This window comes from Cetorhinus maximus, chromosome 10 (assembly GCF_964194155.1).
Source record: "Cetorhinus maximus chromosome 10, sCetMax3.hap1.1, whole genome shotgun sequence".
NCBI lineage: Eukaryota > Metazoa > Chordata > Chondrichthyes > Lamniformes > Cetorhinidae > Cetorhinus > Cetorhinus maximus.
Window position 1 is genome coordinate 23,477,020 of NC_135888.1, and position 23,803 is coordinate 23,500,822.

At 41.3% G+C, this 23,803-nt stretch overlaps 2 protein-coding genes across 4 annotated transcripts in view; one reads left to right on the forward strand and one right to left on the reverse strand.

Annotated features, from left to right (window-relative positions):
- Positions 1–5,340, forward strand: part of LOC144685544 (serine/threonine-protein kinase N2-like) — a 39,407-nt gene extending 34,067 nt beyond the window's left edge. For both annotated transcript variants that reach the window (XM_078550165.1, XM_078550166.1), the window contains exons 18-22: positions 17–93; positions 1,641–1,783; positions 2,809–2,916; positions 3,032–3,112; positions 3,246–5,340. In XM_078550165.1, the coding sequence (XP_078406291.1) occupies positions 17–93; positions 1,641–1,783; positions 2,809–2,916; positions 3,032–3,112; positions 3,246–3,446 (610 nt within the window). In that variant the 3' untranslated portion in view covers positions 3,447–5,340. The remainder of the gene's footprint in view (positions 1–16; positions 94–1,640; positions 1,784–2,808; positions 2,917–3,031; positions 3,113–3,245) is intronic.
- Positions 5,341–6,435: 1,095 nt separating this feature from the next.
- On the reverse strand, positions 6,436–23,454 carry LOC144685546 (palmitoyltransferase ZDHHC12-B-like). Of its 2 annotated transcripts, XM_078550169.1 has the most exons (6): positions 23,191–23,451; positions 16,427–16,563; positions 15,887–15,994; positions 12,710–12,876; positions 8,473–11,161; positions 6,436–8,442 (listed from the first exon to the last, which is right to left on the reverse strand). In XM_078550169.1, exons 1-5 carry the CDS (start codon positions 23,285–23,287, stop codon positions 10,846–10,848), a joined length of 825 nt encoding a protein of 274 aa, XP_078406295.1. In that variant the 5' UTR covers positions 23,288–23,451; the 3' UTR covers positions 6,436–8,442; positions 8,473–10,845. The 2 variants fall into 2 exon arrangements, with proteins under 2 accessions (XP_078406295.1, XP_078406296.1); XM_078550170.1 differs by lacking the exon at positions 15,887–15,994 and having other exon boundaries at positions 23,191–23,454.
- Between the last annotated feature and the right edge of the window lie 349 nt (positions 23,455–23,803).

Below are 23,803 nucleotides of genomic sequence, written 5' to 3' on the forward strand. Positions count from 1 at the left end.
CCTCCATCTCTCGCAGGGATCTGAAATTAGACAACTTGTTGATGGATGCTGAGGGTTATATTAAAATTGGTGACTTTGGGCTCTGCAAAGAAGGTAAACTTCCATGTTTCCCTTGAAGTAAGCAAACAATGTTATATCATGGGTTGTTTGATTTAGAGTTCTAACGAAAGATGCATACCTGAAACATGCATACCTGAAACATTATTTTCTCATTACAGATAATGACCTGTTGTAGATTTCCAGCATTTTCTGTTTCTCCTCTGATTGCCTAGTGGGTAGAGGAACTACCCAGTGTAGTACTAAACTACACTAACTGGGAATGTTCCCAGTTCAATTCTCAGTTGATTGCTACCAAGCTGGCAGTGGGGTATAAATACACCAGCATCTGAAAGCTGGGGTAGTGAAATCAGTCAATGGTCCTATTTCTGTCTGGTGACTCCTGGTGGGTTGGTATCTGTGTGTCAATGTTGGATAAGAGAATTGGGCTTAACTGAGATGTCCGCTTTGTTGAATAGTCAGGCACCACTCAGCTGTCCAGGCTCTAAAATGAGGAACGAGTGTGTGAGAGTGAGGTACCAAAGGGTTGCAGGATCATACCCCCAGCCAGAGTCAGAATATTTTGAGAAAGAAAGAAATTTGAAGATATTTTGAGGAAGATAACGAGTATTCCTGAAAACTGACATTGTGGAAGCTTTTGACTTGCGCTCATCAGGACAATTGCAAGAATACCAATGCCACGGGAAACAACAACTTTAACCTATATGAGAAGACATTGCTGATTGGTTGGCAACACCACTACCAATCAGCACTCCTTTCATATAGTATAAAGTTGTTGCTTTTCCTGACACTGGTATCCTTGCGATTTATCCTGTTGACTGCAAGACGAAAAGCTTCGACAAAATGTCATTTTTCAGCAATACTCAAGTTCTGTGCTACCAAACTACTAAAGGTAACAAGTATCGGCTAATCTTAGAAAGAATGTACTTGGTTAAGAAGATGTAATAGTTACAGGAGGGATCAAGAAAGTCAAACTTATAAGGATAGAAAAAGATGAAGTTGATTTGGACTCTGACCAAAGGCTGACTTTGAATGGCTTTTCCCTGTTCTTAGTTAAACCTCAAGTGGAGCTCTTTACCAGAGGAGGGTTCTCTGGAGCTGAAAGTATGGCCTGTGCCAGATGCTCAGCAGGTAGCAACTGTGGTTCATGTTGTATTGTTCACTAAACGGCAAGACCAAACCAAAGAGTGGCTCCAGCAAAAACTGCTGTCCTTTTAATAATACTTCATTGCGGCAGCTCAACACTGCCTGCTGTATACTTTTCTTTTGGTGACTGGTGAGAGCGGGGTCACCTAGTCATTAGGGTCTCTTGAAGCTTGCTTGGTTTGTCTTTAAGGGTCAGAATTTCAGAATTTGTTTTTCCTTACTTGGAAGTTTAGTTTTGCTTTTCCTGGGAGATCCCTGCATTCCAAATCCTGACTACTACATTGCATAGTTTTTCCACATGCTACCTCTGGCTCTTTTGCCAGTCAAGTTAATGATGTGTTGCAGCCCAAAATATATATATACTGAGCTGTTGTCTTGTATACATGTGAGTTACAAGTTTCCTTTAATACATTTAATTGAAATGTGTGTGTTTGCAGGAATGGGTTTTGGTGATCACACAAACACGTTTTGTGGAACCCCTGAGTTCTTGGCTCCGGAGGTGCTGATTGAGACCTCATACACACGAGCGGTTGACTGGTGGGGTCTAGGTGTCCTTATTTTTGAAATGCTGGTGGGAGAGGTGAGATCTTTGCTTCTTAGAGCAGTGTGCTGTGCAGGTTAATGCCTATGATGACCTCTTTTCCTATGGCAGGTTTTTGATTTCAACAATGGGTAGTGCTGAGTAAAGCATTGACACTGTAGGGAAGGTGGCAGTGAAGTCGAGAGTGTTAATCTAGTGCCTTTCTCGCACACCTACAGGTTGTTTGCAAAATGGAGGGATGGGAGAAAATTTCCTGTGTTTCCCTGGGAATATAAATTAATTCCAGTCAATATAATGTTAGATGTGGTAGCATAATGATTGTTACTGGACTAGTAATCCAGAGACCTGAACTAATAATGCAGAAACAAAAGTTCAAATTCCACCACAGCAGCTGGGGAATTTAAATTTAGTGAAATTAAATAAATTTGAAATTTAAAAGTTTGTATCAGAAGTGGTCGTAAATGAAACTACTCTACTGGATTGTTGTAAAAACCCATCTGCTTCACTAATATCCATTAGGGAAGAAAACCTGCTGCCCTTGCATGATCCAGCTGATAAGTAACTCCAGACCTACAGCACTGCAGTTGACTCCAGACTGCCCTCTGAAATAGCCTAGCAAACTATTCATTTCTATGAAGAACAGCTCTGATAGACTGCAATGGTTCAAGAAGATGGCTTGCCATCCTCTTTGCAAGGGCAATTGGGGATGTACAGTAAACACTGACCTCGCCAGTGATGCCCACATCCCATGAATATTTTTAAAAATTGCTTCATAAAAACATTAACATTGAGAAGGTCAATGATCTACTCCAGCTCTCTATTGCGATTCTTGAGCCACCTACAATAAAGTTGACTTGCTCTCAATTTTAAAATGAATTATTTTGATTCCCTTTGGCACATTTATGAATGAAACTCATCAGCAATTAAACATACAGTAACGGAAATGGAAGAATTAAAAAGTTTATATTTCAGTTGCGTTAATTAGTTTACACCATTGAGCCTTGTCCATCCACTTTATTTCAATATAATATGGAAAGTAATTGTGTGTGTTTGGTTACTTGCAGTGCCCTTTTCCGGGAGATGATGATGACGAAATATTTGATAGTATTGTCAACGATGAAGTGCGCTACCCACGATTCCTTTCAATGGAGGCTATTTCAGCCATAAGAAAGGTAAGTCTGCCACGATTACAACTCTGTGTACAGCCTATCAGAAGAGGAGTTGGTTAACAGAAACATAAGTAAACAAGGAGTTTCATGTCACATATTTATCCCCCTTATTGTTCAGCTTCTGAGAAAGAATCCAGAATGTCGGCTGGGAGCTGGTGATCAGGATGCAGAAGAGGTGAAAAAGGAGATGTTTTTCCAAGTGAGTAAGAAATACATGTACCATTGATGTATATTGAGTGTGATTTGATGCCTTTATTTGTGTAGTTTTCATTTTTTATTTAAAATTTTCCTCCTAACGCCTAGACATTCTCATCTGTAACTTTGTTTCACAGGAAGTGGACTGGGAAGCCCTGTTAGCTCGAAGAGCAAAGCCACCATTTGTCCCAAAAATAAGCAGCCCGTCTGATGTCCAGAACTTTGATGAAGAGTTCACATCCCAGAGACCAATCCTTTCACCATTTTGTGACTTCCAGCCACTAACTGCACAGGAACAAGCAATGTTTGAAGGGTTTGACTATGTGGCTGATCTTTAACAAGGTGGCTGACATGTAGGGCTCAAATGTCACAACTTGAGAACGCTGAATGCTTGCTGTAGCGCAAATTGAAGCTCTTGTAGCCACAATGTTTGAAACGTTTGCTGCTCACTCCCATGGTAACTTGAATGTTGATATTTAATTTCCAAGGTGACCAGAACACTGGACCTCAGAGTTTCATTCTGTGAATGCATTTTATTTCCTTTTCTAGAATCAATGTGAACCATAATCATTACAAGGAATTGGTGCAATTATTCATCAGTTTGGTAATGAACTATACACCATAGCATTAGGAAGATGTGGTCCCATGGCCACAGGTGCACATGTATTGAGATGAATGAACTAAATCATAATGTTAAATTCCAAGACCAGGGGTTGTTAGGTCAGAGATTTTTATTCAGATGTCCACTGTTAGTGTCTGAATAAGCAAGTCCATCACTGGCCTCCTGCTCTGAAGGAATTCCCATTGTGAGTGGGAAGTTCCTGCTTCAAGCATTTTTCTACAGTTTTGATCTTGGTTTGGGAAATGGTTGTGGTAATAAATTGTATAGAACACCTTCCCCCCTGCCTCCAACACCACCGCCTCATTCAACCATTCATTTCCTAAAGCTGCCATTATCGATCACTTCTGTAATTAGGGATGTGGAGCAAGACTGGCCCCATCAATTTTCTCCTGTCTCCATGTACAGTGCTATGCAGTGGGGACTAAATTACCAATGATTGCAGGAAAATTTGGATGTGAACTGGGAAAATTTAATCTTTTTTTAACCTTGCAACCACAGTAAAATTTCATATGCTCAATTCTAAAATTTACTGTTTTGTTAAGGTGGAGATTAAATAAGGGATTTGTTCACTTCTTCCATCCCCTGCTTGCAAACTGGGAAGTATATTTTTCTACCTTTTCTTTTATTCTATTTGTTTCACTCTGAATATATTCAAGTAGTCTTTTAACTTGCTTTGTGATGGTAATTTTGTTTTGTTTATTTTCCTTGCACAAAACAAGAAAACAGGTTGGAGAGCTGCACCCAGAGTTCTTTGGATGCTGTAAGGACAGTTCAGTGTGTGCATGTGGTTCACTCTGACTTTTTCCTTTTCTGCTCCACCTGTGGGGAATATGCCTAGCCCATCTCCACAGCAACATTGTTGATTCCAGGAATTGCATCTGATCATCATTCAAACATTAATTTGCTACCTTTATATGCCTTCTAATTCCTGCTGAGCCTGTTAGATTTGTGGGGGATACAAGTCCTTTTTAAACTTATTGCACTTAACGTTAAATGTCTACTCAAATATCCTCGTTTGTATCTTGCTTTTATTTAGTTCATAAACATGTTTAAATAACTCATCAAAAATTGATATAAGAGGCAGGTAGAAGCACTGATATTAGATGACCAGAGATGAATATGTGACAGTAATGAAGGATAGGATCTCGAGCCTCCCCTGTATTCGTGTTTTCTGATCTTGATCACTTGTGAGTGGAAGGCTCGGTACTTTCCAGGGAAGCAAAAAACTGGATCAGATTCACTATGGGTTGCTGTTAAATATTCCCACTGGCAAAGACTTGGGAGCAGGCCGTTGCTCCCATCTTCTAGCCATAGGTGACATGCAGTCCAAAGGATGGGGTAAGTGGAACTATTTGATTCCTCATAAGAATTAAAAACACGTCATTCTGAAAACCAGAAGTACTTGCTTTATTATGAAGGAAAAATATCTAGCTATTTACTTAAACAATATGCTTTATATGAATATATATTTAAGATTAATTTTATATGAAAAACACTATGGAGATTGACAGGAACTTGGTTCATGTTAAAAACAACATTGTTCATATTGTAATTTATGGCTTGTATTTTATGATAAATTCACTCCAGTAAATTAAAGAGAATTAACCATGCATTCCTGAGTTACTATTAAATCCATTAGCTTGCAAAGAGCAATTACCTGCAGCTACATTGGTTCTTAACAGAAAAACCAAGGGCAAATGAGGAAAAAATACTCCGAAAAATTTCTTTTTGACCCCTCAAGTAATTGAAACCAGGCCAGGTGCTTTCCATAAAGACAGTTTTATATGATGCGATCTCAACACCCTTCAATCATCAGTCCAGCTCCCCTTGAAGGCAGATAGTTAACACCCACCACATTAGCCAGGAACATGTTTGAGGCTCACAACTTACTGGGAAAAGAACCACCCAACATCTTGTTTATTCATACTCTATACAGTTTAAACTTCTGTCTCTACATCTTCCCCGTTCTGTTAAACTGAAATAATCTCAATAGGCATGCCATCCAGCTCTTTATTTTATTTTTACCTATAGCTACTATCAACTGCCAGCAGCAGAAGAGATAATCAAGATTTATTTATAATTCATTCTCAGGATGTGGGCTTCGCTGGCTGGGCCAGTATTTATTGCCCATCCCTAGTTGCCCTTGAGAACGTGGTGGCGAGCTGCCGCCTTGAACCACTGCAGTCCCTGTGTTGTGGGTACACCCACAGTGTTGTTAGAGAGGGAGTTCCAGGATCTTGACCTAGTGACAGTGAAGGAATGGCGATATAGTTCCATATCAGGATGGTGATGTGAAGCATGATATTTGCACTGTGGGCTCCCAGTTATCATCCTCCTTGACATGTCACCTTTGACACCACTGACCTCTCTACCTTCTTGTGAATGTCTCCACAGCAGTCTCTCAAGCATTGCACACCCCTGGTTCCACTCTTGCCTGAATCACTGCAAGTGCTAGAGTGCTGCCAACAGCTTCTCTTTTTGCATGTACTTTTTCAGTGCATCCCAATGGTCCATCCTTAGCTGCTCCCTCTCCTGTCTATGCTATCCCCTGCAGATGTTATCTAGGCTCTGTTCCTACATAGATTGGCTCAAAATGCATTTCCTCAAACTTACTTGTTAATATCAGTGTGAGCTCTACTAGTTACTGACCACAAAGCTGTATTTGTGAATAAAACAAAAAGCAAATGACTTTAAAACAAACCACAAAGATTTGAATTTTTTTAATCAATATTTTCCCAGAACATAAAAATTTAGGACACCTCAAAGCTACAGTAAAGCTTCCAGTTCAAAAATAAAAGTCCAATATTTGAATAAGACTACAATCGACCTATTCAGGAAGATTTTTAATTATTCCTTTAATAATAGTCTTAAAATATCAGTCATGAAAAAAGCCTCTGTACTGCTGCATTATAAGCAATGATTTCATTCACATTCCCTATACACTCCCCCCCCCACCTCTTTCCCATTCTATCTTTTAAATTCAATAAGCCTATCTAAATTCCAGGTTTTCTCAGATTATCCCATCTGTTAATGGGAAGAATGATTGCTCTATTTTCTAACCACATATGTCTCTTTCATTGGCTGAATCATATTGTTAATTATCTAAATTACGGTGTGTGTGATTTTTAATTAGTCTGCTTTCCTAGCTTTTGGAAGAGGTTATTCTGCACCATAACAATCCTGTGATTAGAGGTGAGGGGCATCAATAGGGCAGTAGCTAGGGATTTTGATACAGTAGGTCTAATTTGCATTAAGGGATTACACATCCGGGGTTGTACAGTTCAGTCTGGAGTCAAACACTTGCATATTTCAACTCATTGCCTGTAATCTCAAGTTTATTCACCTCTGTTATTGCACCATGCTGTTTCTGCCCATGGAGGCAATGAGCTGGGTGATGCTGCTGCCTAGTGGTGTCAGGTACTAATACAATAAAACTTTCCCCAGTCAAATATCAGCCTCATTGAACTGTACCCCAGACTATCTTGTGTGTAATAGCTAAGGAGATCTGCTAGTTTAATGTGAATCACATTGTGCCATTTTAAATATAAGACTAAAATAATGTCTAAACCCTGTTGTTTGTGTGGAAAAGCAGTGACATTTGCCCCAGTGTTTGAAATCATAATAAATCTGAACAATTTGGTCCCTGACTTTTTACCATGCATATAGTAGATTCTCATCACTGTTATTTTGAGGTTCAGATGTGTAAGCACATAATCATGCTTCACCAATTTCTTACTGGGCATGTTCAGGCTTGAATTACATCCAGCCAAAAGCTACTTACTAATCAATGGGATTGAAACTGAGGTAAAGAAACATTTGCAGGTGCCATGCCAATTTCTCATTACTGGGCAAAAATCACTGACCGATTTTCTCTGATCTTATGACTCTGGACTGGGGAGAAAAAAAACGTATCCTCTCTACTTGACAACAGTGAGCTACTCTAGATTTCAATGCAGACTTTCTCAACTATGTGAACCCATTTACTTGCGTAGAAGATTGAGGGAAGTGTGCAATGCTTCTTAAAATTAATAAGTTTGCAGAAAAGAATGGATGAGTAACAGGAACAAATCAAGTTCTGAAAGGCAAAGTTAGTACATCACAAAAGGACCTGTGGTATTCTACATGATACAACAACAATTTGCATTTATACAGTACCTTAAATATAGTAAAACCTTGCAAGGGCCTTGACAGGAATGTAATAAGACAAAATTTGACACTGAGCCACAAGGAGATGTTAGCACAGGTTTGGTCAAAGAGTTAGATTTTTAAGGAGCATCTTAAAGAAAAAGAGAGAGAGACAGAGATTCAGGGAATTCCAAAGTTTAGGGTCTGACAGTTGAAGGTACAGCTGCCAATAGTGCAGTGATGGAAACTGGGGATGCACAAGAGGCCAGAACTGTATGAATGCAGAGATTTAAGATTTGCAGGGTTGGAGGAGATTATAGCGGTAAGGAGAGGTGAGGGCATGTTGGGATTTGAAAACAATTAAGAATTTTCCTTGCCAGTCCAGAAGCCAATATAAGTTAAGGGTATGATGGGTGACCAGGACTTGGTGCTGGATTTTGATGTGGTGAAAAAGCCACAGCAGGCTGAAGATGATGGTCCTCTTGGAGTAGTTCCTGAGCAGTAGTGGTAAATGCTTAAGAAACACAAGGGGATATAATTTTTGAATTTGAGTTAAGACCATTTTAAAGAAAATACCAAATGGATAACTGTGCGCGCACACACACACTCAGGTGCACACGTGCGCACATACACAGGCAAAGGCAGATATATGGAATTAGGTTGCAGATCAGCCACAAACTCATTGAATGATGGAACAGGCTAGAGCGGCTAAATGGCCTTCTCCTGTTCAAAGGAGTGCATCATTACATCTGCCACAAAAGTTTGCAGATGTAAAGTAACTTTGCATGCTGAGAAGGGAGACAGGATTTTTGGGAAAACAAAATTAAAAGATACAGACTGGCACAGCCAACAAAATGACAGAGGAGATTCCTGTACCTATAAGTGTGGCAGAAAAATTGATTATAAGTTTTAGATTTGAAAAAAATGTGAAAACATTTGGGGGATTTTGAGAAATTATAGATGTGGAGAATCTGTTCCCAGTGGCAAGAGGTCAGTAACCCAGGACACCAATTTAAGATCATTGGCAAACAAAGAGGGAAGATGATTTTTTTAAAGCAGTGTGTTATGATGATCTGAAGTGCACTGCCTGAAAGGGTGGTGCAAGCAGATTCAGTAAGAACTTTCAAAAGGGATTTGGATATATACTTAAAGGAAGAATTTGTAGGGCCAAGGGGAGTGACACTAATTAGATGACCATTTTATGAAAGAGCGAGTAGAGGAATGATGGGTTGAATAGCATCCTTCTATGCCATATGAGTCTACGATTCTTTGGGAGGGAAAATGGCCCTTAAAATTAAAACTAGTAAATATTAAAATCTGCAGATATAACTGGTGCTAATACCAGGAGGTTCATTCAGCCCTGTTCATGTTTAGTACATTATTATACTGAAGATACATCAGGAACTACAAAATGTACTTATTGCACTTGCAGAGTCTCCTGCCTGGTCAGCAGTTATAATGGGAAATCGTATTACACCCAATGTTGGGTACCTAATGTACAGCAGTTTTCATCAGTAATCCCTCTGCCTCTTTCCCAATTGGCAATGGTGGGATTTTAAAAAGAACTTGCATCTACATAGCACCTTTCACAACTTCAGGATGTTCCAAAGTGTTTTACATTCAAATTACTTTTGAATTGTAGTCACTGTTGTAATGTAGGAAATAAGGCAACAACTTGTGTACAGCAAACTCCCACAAACAACAACGTGATAAACAGATTATCTGGTATTGAGGATGTTGATTAAGGGGTAAATATTGGCCCAGGATGTCATGGAGAACTCCTCTACTCTGAAATAATGCCATGAGATCTTTTACACCCACCTGAGAGGGCAGGCAGGGTCTCAGTTTAACAGTTCATCTGAAAGATGGTACTATTGATAGTAAATCGTTCCTCAATACTGTGCTGGAGTGTCAGCCTAGATTTAGTGTTCTAGTCTCTGGAGTGGTTCTTAAACTCAACCTTCTGACTCAGAGGAGCGAGTACTCCCCTCAGAATCATAGCTGACATAAGTCCCAATTTCTGACTGCTGTACCAGTTCAAACATCACAATTTCTAAATATTGCAAATTAACACAGCATATAGATTCACATGAATGAAGTGGTACAATAGATTTTGGTACATTTAGGTAAAAATATAAATGAATTTTGGAAAAAATATAAACTTTTTAAGACGTAGGCAGTAGGCTTCATTGAAATAATTTATAAAAAGTTTGGTGATTGATGTCGTTCATCATTTTTTAAGCATGTTAAGCTATCAACAAAGCTGTTCCTGTAAAGTGATAACATGATTCAATGCAGCATCATCAAAATTTCAACACAAGTGGATAGCAAAATAGTTCATTAGATGAGCTATGTTTCAGAACATCTAAAAGAAACTCAGAGCTACTCATTATTATTGAAGTATCAAAAAACTACTGCCTTAAAAGTGCATTTTGTTAGATAAATGAGCAATCAGTGCATATTTAATTTTAGAAGAGTCTGATAGCACTAATAAAGGATGATTCATAACAACAATACTTCCTCCAGAAACCAGGGTCAGAATTCCTTGAGATCACTTTTCCTCTTTCCATGTTTTTCCTCACTCCTTCCTTCTACTTTGCATTTACTCAATTTGGAAGTCAGTGGCAGTGATCCTGGGTAACAACTTTGTATTTTTAAAAATTTTTACATGCCTCTCCCCTGCCGCGGGAAATAAATTGGTCTCACGGAGCTCAGGGATTCAAAATAGAGGGGCAAAGCAGAGAGGGGTCTATCTGTATCCCCCTCCCTCTGTTGGACATTTTACTGCTTTTATGTTTCTGTGGAGAATGTCCAATCATCCACCCCTCAGCCCTTGATAAAGGAACGATTTCCCACTGCATCTGAGCCTGGCATTTTGGAGAAAATATGGACCTTATGATATTACACATGATACATAATATAGTCCTGGTGAGGCAGAAAAACAAGCTAAGAATTGAAAAGTAGAGTCCGTGTTAAAAATGTGCCACTCACTAAACCAGCTCATCCTCGTCTTGAAAGTAAATCCTTTCCCACACAACTGTCTTGCATATGCAGAAAAATGTCCACAGATTCCCAAGGATGCCCTGATCAAACGGATTCTCCTCTGAGCCGCAGTGTTTCAGGTAAGAGATGCGATGGCGAGACATGAACTCCCATGTTGTGGTGTTGTTGGACACCAGGTATAAGTGTGACACAAGCAGCAGCATCACCACCACGGTGCAAATGATAACGATCATAAACGCCAACAGTAGGAATGTGTTAACACGGAGCCAGTCTTTCCATGCAGCCTCAGTACGGAACCCCGACCTGAGAGTAACAACAATAACATTGAAAAATAGTACAGATATGGCTCAATGGTTGTGACTCTTGGAGCAAAGGTACAATTGTGACTGAGAATGCTGCCTTTTTACACATCCCAATATTTTTTATTCTTTCATGGAATGTGTGCATCGCTGACAAGGCCAGCATTTGTTGCCCATCCCTAATTGCCCTTGAACTGAGTGGCTTGCCAGGCCATTTCAGAGGGCAGTTAAGAGCCAATCACATTGCTGTAGGTCTTGAGTCACATGTAGGCCAGACCAGATAAGAATGGCAGATTTCCTTCCCTAAGGGACATTAGTGAACCGAGAAGATCTAACCTATTAGTGAACTAATAAGACTAAAAACAAAGACAAACAGTATCTACAAATATGGAACACAAAGCGAGGAGAGTAATATTGAAATAAAAACAAAGTGCTTTAAAAACTCAGCAGGTCTGGCAACATCTGTGGAAAGAAACAGAGTTAACGTTTCGACTCCGAATTACTCTTCAGAGCATCCACAGTATTTTGCTTTTATCTTATATGAGAGTAGTATTGAACCGTGCAAGACTTTGAGTCAGGCCACTGCTTGGGCAATTGTATATAGTTTTCCTGTTACAGGAAAGTTGCAGTGTAGATCCATTAGGATGGTATTAGGGTTGAGGGGTTATGAACAGAAATTTGATAAGTTAGGGATATTTTCCCTCCCACTTTGGCTGAGAAGGTTATGATGCTTCACAAGGCAAGATCTTCAAGGTTAGGCTGGGCTATGTTTAAGTAAATAGTGTTGGTTGTGTTTCCATTGGTTGGTGGGACTATAAGCAGACGGCACAAATTTAAGATTAAAGAGCACAAATTTGAATTTAAAACAAATTAAAAGGAAGGTTTTCAAAACATCTTTCCATGACATGGCAGAATGTTTCTGGAATTTTCTGGAGCAAACTGTTATTGATGCAGAATCCATAATTTATTTTCATGAGGAACTAGTTATGTGAAAAAAGGGATGTGACAGGGAGTGAACAGCTGAGTGGGGTTAGACTAAGGTGGCTTGTAGGGAGGGATGGTGGGATTAACATTGTATAGACTATGATATTATAGTCTTGAGTCATTATCGCACAGAAGGAAGCCATTTGGCCCATTGAGTCCTTCTCCATCTGCAGTCCACAGGGAAATGAAAATCTGTAACTTCCACCCCTGAAAAGCTGTTAGGGTGGGGTCAATTAAAATTTTCAAAACTGAAATTGATAAGATTTTTCTTGGGTAAAAGTATTAAGGATAACATAACCAAGCAGGGGAAGGGGATAGATGGAGTTTAGGTACAAATCAGTCATGATTTAACTGAATGGCAATGGAAGAGGCTTGATGAACTGAATAGCTTCCTCCTGTTTATATGTAACTATGTTCATTTGTCCAACAGAAAAATCTCAACCAGCGAGGTTTTATTGAAAGGGCAGAATTGAGGTGAATATCTCAGGCTCTCTGTCTTTCTCTCTCGTGCACTAAAACCCACCCACTTTACCTAGCCCGCGTGGTACAAGCTCATAAAGACTCTTACCATGCAATGTGGAAGGCCCACAGCAGGACAGCAAGTTGCATTGTCAGGTAGAGCACAAAGAAGCGATGGTTTCTCTCCCCAACGCAGTTCTCAATCCAAGGACAATGGTGGTCATATCGACGCACACAGTGCTGACAGGACTGGCAGTGCTTGGAACGCATGGGCTGCTGCTGGAACAAAGGAAACTGGTTAAATGTTTTTTTACACCTCAATTTTATAATTCTCATTTTTGTTTGCAAATCCCTCCATGGCCCCTCCCCCATCACCTCCTCCCTATCTCTCTAACCTTCTTCACCTCTACAACCATCTGAAATCACTGCGCCCCTCCAAGTCAGCATTCCGCAATTACAGATAGTAATTCCACCACTGGCAACCACGCCTTCAGCTGCCGAGGGCGTAAACTCTGGATTCCCTCCCTAAACCTCTCTGGCACTCTACCTCTTTCTTTTACTTTAAAACCCACATTAAAATCTATCCCTCCCTTACTTAATATCTCCTTATGTGACTTGGTGTCAAATTTTGTCTGATTTATGAACCTATGGATTAGGAGCAGGAGTCGGCCACTTGGCCCCTCAAGCCTGCTCCGCCATTCATTGAGATCATGGCTGATCTGATTGTAACCTCAATTCCACATTCCCGCCTACCCCCGAAAACCTTTCACCCACTTGTTTATCAAAAATCTATCTATCTTTGCCTTAAAATTAGTCAAAGACTCTGCTTCTGCTGGCTTTTGAGGAAGAGAGTTCCAAACACTCACAACCCTCAGAGAAAAAATTTCTCCTCATCTCTGTCCTAAATGGGCGACCGCTTATTTTTAAAACAGTGACCCCTAGTTCTAGATTCTCCCACAAGAGGAAACATCCTTTCCACATCCACCCTGTCAACACCCCTCAGAATCTTGTATGTTTCAATCAAGTCACTCTTCTAAACTCTAGCGGATACAAGCCTAGCCCATCCAATCTTTCCTCATAAGACAACCTGCCCATTCCAGATATTAGTCTAGTAAACCTCTAACTGCTTCCAATGCATTTACATCCTTCCTCAAATAAGGAGGCCAACACAGTTCACAGTACTTCAGATGTGGTCTCACCAATGCCCTGTACAACTGAAGCATAATCTACCTACTTTTGTATTCAATTCCCCTCACAATAAAAGATAATATTCTATTAACTTTCCTAATTACTTGCTGTACCTGCATACTAACCTTCAGCGATTCACAGACTAGGACATCCAGTTCCCTCTGCACCTCAGAGCTCTGCAATATCTCACTATTTAGATGATATGCTTCTTTTTTATTCTTCCTGCCAAAATGGACAATTTCACATTTTCCCGCATTATACTCCATTTGCCAGATCCTTGCCCGCTCACTTAACCTCTCTAATATCCTCTTCATAACTTACTTTCCTACCTATCTTTGTGTCATCAGTAAATTTAGCAACCATACTTTGGTCCTTTCATCCAAGTCATTTATATAAATTGTAAAAGATTGAGGCCCCTGCACTGATCCCTATGGCACACCACTCGTCACATCCCACCAACCAGAAAGTGACCTATTTATGTCTACTCTCTGTTTCCTGTTAGCTAGCCAATCTTTTATCCATGCCAATATGTTACCTCCTACACCATGAGTTTTTATTTTTTGCAATGACCTTTGATGTGGCACCTTATCAAATGCCTTCTAGAAATCTAAGTATAGCACATCCACCAGTTCCCTTTTATCCACAGCACGTTACTTCTTCAAAGAACTCCTATAAATTGGTTAAGCATGATTTCCCTTTCTCAAAACCATGTTGACTCTGCCTGATTACCTTGAATTTTTCTAAGTGCCCTGCTATAATGTCTTTAATAATAGTTTCTAACATTTTCCCTATGACAGATGTTAAGCTAACTGGCCAGTAGTTTCCTATCTGTCTCCCTCCCTTTTTGAATAAAGGAGTTACATTTGCTATTTTCCAATCTAATGGAACCGTTACCAAATCTAGGGAATTTTGGGAAATTAAAACCAATGCATCAACAATCTCACTTGCCACTTCTTTTAAGACCCTAGGATGAAGTCCATCCGGACTCGGGGACTTGTCAGCCCACAGCTCCAACCATTTACTCAGTACCACTTTTCCGGCAACTATAATTGTCTTGAGTCCCTCCCTCCCTTCCATTTCCTGATTTACAGCTATTTCTGGGATGTTACTTGTATCCTCTATAGCAAAGACTGATGCAAAATACCTGTTCAATTCATCTGCCATCTCCTTATTTTCCATTATCAATTCCCCAAGCTCACTTTCTATAGGATCAACGCCCACTTTGTTAACTCTTTTTTTTTAAATAGCTTTAAGATCCTGTGAAGCACCTTGAGATATTTCACTACATTAAAGGTGCTATATAAATGCAAATTGTTGTTGTTCCAATCGACTGCTGTGCAGAAATCAGTCCTTAATGTAGTGTTTCAATTATTCAAACTTTTCTGCCTGATTCTGGTAAACCCGAGGTCGTAAGATCAAATCTCACTTTGGTAACTAAAAAATAATCAAATTTTCAACAGATCAGGGAATACTGTAAATTTGAAATAAAAACAGGATTGACTGGAGATTCTCAGCAGGTTAATCAGTGTCTGGTAGGAAAATACAAATGAATGATTCTTCAGTGTTAAATTAGAACCACATTATACCTGTACCTATATGAAACACAGTACAATTTCTGATAGCTGAATTGAAGAAAAACAGAGCATTGCACTTCAACACGAACAGAGCCACTAGTAACAATAATGAATAATCAAATTGATCCTTACTATACAATTTGGTGCTGTGTGTTACCTAGGCAGCCTTTGGGGGTAAGATATTAAACTGAAGCCCAGTTTGCCCCCTCGGGTGAACGTAAAGATTCCATAGCACTATTTCAAAGAAGAACAGTGACGTTCTCTCTGGTGTCCTGGGCCCAACATTTATCCCTCAACCAATATCACTAAATCAGATTATCTGGTGATTATCACATTGCTGTTGTGGGAGCTTGCTGTGCGCAGATTGGTTGCCACATTTCCTATATTATCACAGTGACTCGACTTCAAAAGTACTTCATTGGCTGCCTAGCATTTTGGGATGTCCTTCAGTTGTGAAAGGTGCTATAGAAATGAATGTCTTTCCATTTAAAAAAAAAAAGTGCTCCTAAGGAAAGGAATCCCACCTGGACCATGCAGTATCCACAGCGCCTCAGTCTGTGTGCTTTCTGCACCACAGGGAGCATCTGTTCTTTCTCATCCCCGACACACCGATTTGGTCGGGCATCCCGGTCCTGGGAGTAACGAGTAAAAACATCAGAAAATGGAAAAGTCAAAATCTTCAAAATAACATTCAGAGCACTTTACTTCCTTTTTTTAAAAAACAGTTTTCACCTCAAACAAGCAAGTGAACATTATTGAACTCTACCACAGGGAGTGATTGAGGCAAATGGCATGTTTGCATTTAAAGGGAAGCTTGTTAAGTACACAAGGAAGAAAAGAACAGAGGGATATGCTGATAGGACGAGATAGGAGAAGAAGGCATGTGTGGAAGAGTTGGGCTGACCAGTTGGGCTGACCAATTGGGCTAAATGGCCTATTTCTGTGCTGTAAATTCTACAATAGGCGTAACAGTTTTTTCTGGAGCAAACAACTTTCTTTGGCTGCCCTGAGGAATAATGTAGCCTCAACCCCTCGCAGTTGATGTTGGATGGAGATTGATTTACCTTTAGTTCATCGTCAAATGTGACGTATCCTGGGTCCATGAGGGAGGTGATGAAGTACAGTAACATCGAACAGAAAACCAGCAGCACAAAGGTGACTGGTTGGAGGAATTCACCATGCTCCACACTCCTCCTCAGATCTGTAATCATCAATAAGAAAGATGTGCACTTATACTGCAGCTTGAAAATATCCCAGAAGATAAAGTGTTTTATGACCACTGAAGTACTTTTAAAGTAGTCACTGTTGTAATGTAGGGAACACAGCAGCCAATTTGAGCACGGCAAACTGCCACAAACAGCAATGCGATAATGATCAGTTCATCTGTTTTTGTGACGTTGGTTGAGGGATAAATATTATCCAGAACATCAGGGAGAACTTCTTTGCTATTTTTTAAAATTTTGCCATGGGAACTTTTACATCCATGTGAGATTATAAGACACTGGATAAATGCAATTTTTTTTTTGTTAGTAAAATGTACCATGGTGCTTTAAATCATGAGCTTTTTAAAAACTCTAGAATTTTACTGCTGCAACTATTCGGTATCCTTTTCTTCTTTGTGAAGTGAGGTAAATGAAGAAAAATATTTTCGGCTTAGAGGAAATGTTTCCACTTGCGAGGAAAACTAATTCTAGGGGCCATGAATATAAGATAGCAACTTTTAAATCCAAAAAGGAATTCAGGAGAAACTTCTTTAACCAAGAGAATGGTTATAGAGTCATAGAGATCTACAGCACAGAAAAAGGCCCTTTGACCCATCGAGTCTGCGCCAAACAAGTACCTAACTATTCTAATCCCATTTTCCAGCACTAGGCCCATAGCCTTGTATGCCATGGCATCGCAAGTGCACATCCAAATACTTCTTAAATGTTATGAGGGTTTCTGCCTCTACCACCCTTTCAGGAAGTGAGTTCCAGATTCCCACCACCCTCTGGGTGAAAAATTCTTCCTCACACACACTCTAAACCTCCTGCCCTTACCTTAGCTCTATGACCCCTGGCTATTGATCCCTCCACCCTATCTATGCCCCTCATAATTTTATACACCTCAATCATGTCCCCCCTCAATCTCCTCTGCTCCAGGGAAAATAACCCCAGTCTACCCAATCTCTCCTCATAACTAAAACTCTTCAGCCCAGGCAACACCCTGGTAAATCTCCTCTGCACTCTCTCCAGTGCAATCACATCTTTCCTATAATGCGGATTCCAGAACTGCACGCAATACTCTAGCTGTGGCCTAACCAGCGTTTTATACAGTTCCACCATAACCTCCCTGCTCTTATATTCTATGCCTCGGCTAATAAAGGCAAGTATCCCATATGCCTTCTTAACCAACTTATCTACCTGTCCTGCTACCTTAAGGGACCGGTGGACATGCACACCAAGGTCCCTCTGATCCTCGGTACTTCCCAGGGTCTTACCATTCATCGTATATTCCCGTGCCTTGTTTGTCCTGCCCAAGTGCACCACCTCACACTTATCCGGATTAAATTCCATTTGCCACTGATCAGCCCATCTGACCTGCCCGTCTATATCCTCCTGTAATCTAAGGCTACCTCCTCACTATTTACCACCCCACCAATTTTCGTGTCACCCGTGTCTAAATTGTTTATATATACCACAAACAGCAAGGGACCCAACATCGGTCCCTGTGGAACCCCACTGCACACAGCCATCCAGTCACAAAAACACCCCTTGACCATCACCCTCTGCTTCCTGCCACTCAGCCAATTCTGGATCCAATTTGCCAAATTGCCTTGGATCCCATGGGCTTTTACCTTCATTATCAGTCACCCATGTGGGACCTTAACAAAAGCCTTGCTGAAGTCCAAGTAGACTACATCAAATGCATTGCCCTCATCTACACACCTGGTCACCTCTTCGAAAACTTCAATCAAATTGTTCAGATATGACCTCCCCTTAACAAAACCATGCTGACTGTCCTTGATTAATCCCTGCCTCTCCAAGTGTAGATTAATTCTGTCCCTCAGAATTGCTTCCAATAGTTTCCCCACCACTGAAGTTAGACTGACTGGCCTGTAGTTCCCTGGTTTATCCCTTCCTCCCTTCTTGAATAATTGGCTGTCCTCCAGTCCTCTGGCACCTCTCCTGTGGCCAGAGAGGTGTTGAAAATTATTGCCAGTGCCCCTGCTATCTCCTCCTTTGCCTCACTCAACAGTCTGGAATACATTTCATCCGGGCCTGGAGATTTATCTACTTTTAAGCTTGTCAGACCACTTAGAACCTCCTCCATTTCTATGCTAATTTCTTTAATTAATCTTTCTGCCTGATTTCCATACCCACATCGACCCTCTCACTTGTGAACATTGACACAAAGTATTCACTTAGAACCCTACCTACGTCTACATGCACAAATTACCACTATGGTCCTTAATGGGCCCACCTCTTTCCCTAGTTATCCTCTTACTCTTAATGTACTTGTAAAATAACTTTGGATTTTCCTTTATTTTACCTGCTAATGTTTTTCATGCCCCTTTTTGCTCTCCTAATTTCCTTTTTAAGTCCCCCCCGTACACATTCTATACTCCTCTTGGGCTTCCGCTGTTTTGATCCCTCGGTATCTGCCATAAGCCTCCTTTTTTCTCTTTATCCAATCCTGTATATCCCTCGACATCCAGGGTTCCCTGGATTTGCTGGTCCCATCCTTTATCTTTACTGGAATATGTTGGCCCTGTACTCTCCCTATTTCCTTCTTGAATGAGTCCCACTGCTCTGACACAGATTTACCTAAAAGTAGCTGCTCCCAGTCCAAAACAAAAACAGAAATACCTGGAAAAACTCAGCAGGTCTGGCAGCATCGGCGGAGAAGAGCAAAGTTGACGTTTCGAGTCCTCATGACCCTTCAACAGAACTAAGTAGAAATAGGAAAGGGGTGAAATATAAGCTGGTTTAAGGGTGGGGGGGGGGTTGTGGGGGTTGTTGGGACAAGCAAGCAGTGATAGGAGGAGATAACCAAAAGCTGTCACAGACAAAAGAACAAAGAGGTGTTGAAGGTGGTGATATTATCTAAAAGAATGTGCTAATTAAGAGTGGAGAGCAGGACAAGCAAGGTAGCTCTAGTGGGGGTGGGGTGAAATAAGCGATGGGTGGAATACATTAAAAAATAATGGAAATAGGTGGGAAAAGAAAAATCTATATAAATTATTGGAAAAAACAAAAGGGAGGGGGAAGAAACGGAAAGGGGGTGGGGATGGAGTTCAAGATCTAAAGTTGTTGAACTCAATATTCAGTCCGGAAGGCTGTAAAGTGCCTAGTCGGAAGATGAGGTGCTGTTCCTCCAGTTTGCGTTGAGCTTCACTGGAACAATGCAGCAAGTCAAGGAAGGGAAGGGAAGTGTCAGAGATGGACCATGTGAAAATGATGGAGGGATGGAGATTGGAAGCAAAATTAATAAATTTTTCCAGGTCCCGACGAGAGCGTCATTTTCACATGGTCCATCTCTGACACTTCCCTTCCCTTCTTTGACCTCTCTGTCTCAATTTCTGATGATAGACTGTCCACCAATATCCATTACAAGCCTACCGACTCCCACAGCTACCTCGACTACAGTTCCTCACACCCCGCTTCCTGTAAGGACTCCATCCCATTCTCTCAGTTCCTTCGCCTCCGTCGCATCTGTTCTGATGATGCTACCTTCAAAAACAGTTCCTCTGCCATGTCCTCCTTCTTCCTTAACCGAGGTTTTCCACCCACGGTATTTGACAGGGCCCTCAACAATGTCCGGCCCATCTCCCGCACATCCGCCCTCACACCTTCCTCTCCCTCCCAGAAACATGATAGGGTCCCCCTTGTCCTCACTTATCACCCCACGAGCCTCCGCATTCAAAGGATCATCCTCCGCCATTTCCGACAACTCCAGCATGATGCCACCACCAAACACATTTTCCCTTCACCACCCCCCCGGCAGCATTCCGTAGGGATCGATCCCTCCGTGACACCCTGGTCCACTCCTCCATCACCCCCTACTCCTCAACCCCCACCTACGGCACCTCCCCACGCAAACGCAAAATATGCAACACCTGCCCCTTCACTTCCTCTCTCCTCACCGTCCAAGGGCCCAAACACTCCTTTCAAGTGAAGCAGCATTTCACTTGCATTTCCCCCAACTTAGTCTACTGCATTCATTGCTCCCAATGCGGTTTCCTCTACATTGGAGAGACCAAACGCAGACTGGGTGACCGCTTTGCATAACACCGTCGGTCTGTCCGCAAGCATTACCCAGACCTCCCTGTCGCTTGCCATTTTAACACCCAACCCTGCCCTCTTGCCCACATGTCTATCCTTGGCTTGCTGCATTGTTCCAGTGAAGCTCAACGCAAACTGGAGGAACAGCACCTCATCTTCCAACTAGGCACTTTACAGCCTTCCGGACTGAATATTGAGTTCAATAACTTTAGATCTTGAACTCCCTCCTCCATCCCCACCCCCTTTCCGTTTCTTCCCCCTCCCTTTTGTTTTTTCCAATAATTTATATAGATTTTTCTTTTCCCACCTATTTCCATTATTTTTAAATGTATTCCACCATCGCTTATTTCACCCCACCCCCACTAGAGCTACCTTGCTTGTCCTGCTCTCCACTCTTAATTAGCACATTCTTTTAGATAATATCACCACCTTCAACACCTCTTTGTTCTTTTGTCTGTGACATCTTTTGGTTATCTCCTCCTATCACTGCTTGCTTGTCCCAACAACCCCCCCCACCCTTAAACCAGCTTATATTTCACCCCTTTCCTATTTCTACTTAGTTCTGTTGAAGGGTCATGAGGACTCGAAACGTCAACTTTGCTCTTCTCCGCCGATGCTGCCAGACCTTCTGAGTTTTTCCAGGTATTTCTGTTTTTGTTTTGGATTTCCAGCATCCGCAGTTTTTTGTTTTTATGCTCCCAGTCCATTCTGGCCAAATCATATCTGATCTTATTAAAATCGGCCTTCCCCCCAATTTAGAACTCTGATTTCTGGCCCATCCTTGTCCTTTTCCATAACAACCTTGAATCTAACGGAGCTATGATCACTATCTGCAAAATGCTCCCCCACTGATACCTCTACCACTTGCCCGGCTTCATTCCCTAGAATTAAGTCCAGGATTGCCTTCTCTCTTGCAGGACCTTCTACGTACTGGCTTAAAAAGCTCTCCTGGATGCATTTTAAGAATTCCGCTCCCTCCAAACCTATCACACTATGACTAACCCAGTTAATGTTGGGGAATTTGAAATCCCCCAATCTTAGTACCCTATTATTTTTACACTTCCCTGAAATTTGCCTACATATCTGCTCTTCTACTTCTCTCTGACTGTTTGGGGACCTACAGTACACTCCCAGCAATATGATTGCTCCTTTTTTGTTTTTAAGTTACACCCATTTGGATTAATTTGAAGAGCCTTCTAAGATGTCATCCCTCCTTACTGCTGTAATTGATTCCTTGATCAATATTGCGATACCCCCTCCTCTTTTACCTCCTTCCCTGTCTCGCCAGAAGACCCTGTATCCTGGAATATTGAGCTGCCAATCCTGCCCCTCTCTCAACCATAGTTAGGACGTGAAACTTGCTACCATGTGGAATGGTTGAAATGAATAGCACAGTTACATTTAAGGGAAGCTGGATAAGCACATGAGGGGAAAGATATAAATACTTCAGCTGATAGTGAGATGAAGTGGGACTGTAAAATGGGAGGAGGCTCGTGTGGAGCATAAACACGAGCATGGACCAGTTGAGCCAAATGGCCCCTTTCTTTGATGTAGACTCAATATAATTCTATGTACAATGTTAAATATGCTATGTCAATGGTTGTTGTATAAAGTTGTTATAAAAACAGAAAATGCTGGAAATACTTAGGTCACACAACATCTGTGGAAAGAGAAACAAAATTAATGGTTCTGGTCCATGACCTTTATATATCATCTAGGATTTCCAACCAACCCTCCAGGGCGGACCAGGAATTGAAGATCAATCTCCAGGATGCTGCGGCAAGCAAAACCCTGGAGAAAAATCATAGGGTCATTAAAAAAGATTGTTTCTCTTCGTCATTTTCTTTGAACACTTCTTTTACCAGATATAAAAATATTGAAAATGGGGGGGAAGAAAAGGCTGAACTGACAGTCAGGCATCATTCAACTGCTTTCCAATTGGTGTAGGAAGGCAGTATGTCACAAGGATGGATGTGTTGGCCAACTAATGGCTGGAGAACAGTGGGGTGGGGGGGGGGAAGGGGGAGTCATGTGATGAAATCTCCAGGTATACATTTAATCACAGTTGGCAACCCTAACAGTATCTTGAACATAGTACATAGAATTACATGGAGTCCACAGCACAGAAACAGACCATTCGACCCCTCTGGTCAATGCTAGTGTTCAGGCTCCAGAAGAACCTCCTCCCATCCTACATCATCTCACCCTGTCAGTACTTTCAGATTTCTGTAGTGCTTTGCTTTTTGAATAAGTCCAAGTTGTTGTTGGGGCATTTATTACATTTCATTGTGTTTTATTTCGTTGAAAATGTTTCACTATTACAAGTTGTTGTTGTACGTCACAGATTCTACCACTTTGTTAAAGGGAAGAATATTAGTCTTAAAAATCAGAATTAACCCCAGAAATACTAACTGAAGTAATTCTTACGTTAATAATGGCATAAATGATCTAGTTGCATTCATAATGGTCAGCATCTCTGATAATCCTATACTGAACATCACTGTGTGTTTCTGTGCTGCCTCTCCTCCCCAGAGGAAAGTTGTTCAGTCCAAATATGACCTCACCCGTTTCAAAGAGGAAGAAAACCAACGTCACCGCCCACGTCAACGCCGCGTGAAAGACCCGGACCAGGAAACCAGCGGAGAGAAGGTTCCGGAACATTCCAGAGCTGAAGCCGAGCCGCTAACGCCAAGCTTCGGTCTCCGCTACCACATCGCCCGCCGCCTTCACTCCCCGCATCGGCGGAGAGGACAGAGCGGGAGGAAAAATTAGACTAAAACCTGGGAGCGGCGGCACCGCCGCGGCCTGGACCGAGCACCCACTCGTCTCTGGGGAGACAGTAAACTGTCTCCTGATTGGTCAGGAGCTCGGAGCTGGTTGGCAGTAAAGCCAGGACTAGATTCCAGCTGCTCTTGAGATCTGGAGCTTGAAAAATAATTTGGACGGTTGTATAAGTGGATCAATTAATTTTCTATCCAACCAAATCAAGTGCTATATCACTTAGGAAGAAATTAAATATTATTAGGGGTTTAAAAAACTTATTGCAATAGGTGTGGCATCATCTTATTGATTCTGGGGAGTCTTGACAGGGCAGATGCTGAGAGGATGGGGGAGAAATCTAGAACTTTGGGTCACAATTTAAAAATAAGGGGTTTTCCATTTAAGATGGAGCTGAGG

Bases quoted from the DNA above. Each gene is read 5' to 3' on its own strand.
- LOC144685546 (XM_078550169.1), bottom strand. From the start codon at position 23,287: ATGTTCCGGAACCTTCTCTCCGCTGGTTTCCTGGTCCGGGTCTTTCAC. The intron at 16,564-23,190 runs GTGAGGTCATAT...TGATGATTACAG, and splicing joins TTTCTTCCTCTTTGAAACGG to ATCTGAGGAGGAGTGTGGAG. The intron at 15,995-16,426 runs GTAAATCAATCT...CGTTACTCCCAG, and splicing joins CATTTGACGATGAACTAAAG to GACCGGGATGCCCGACCAAA.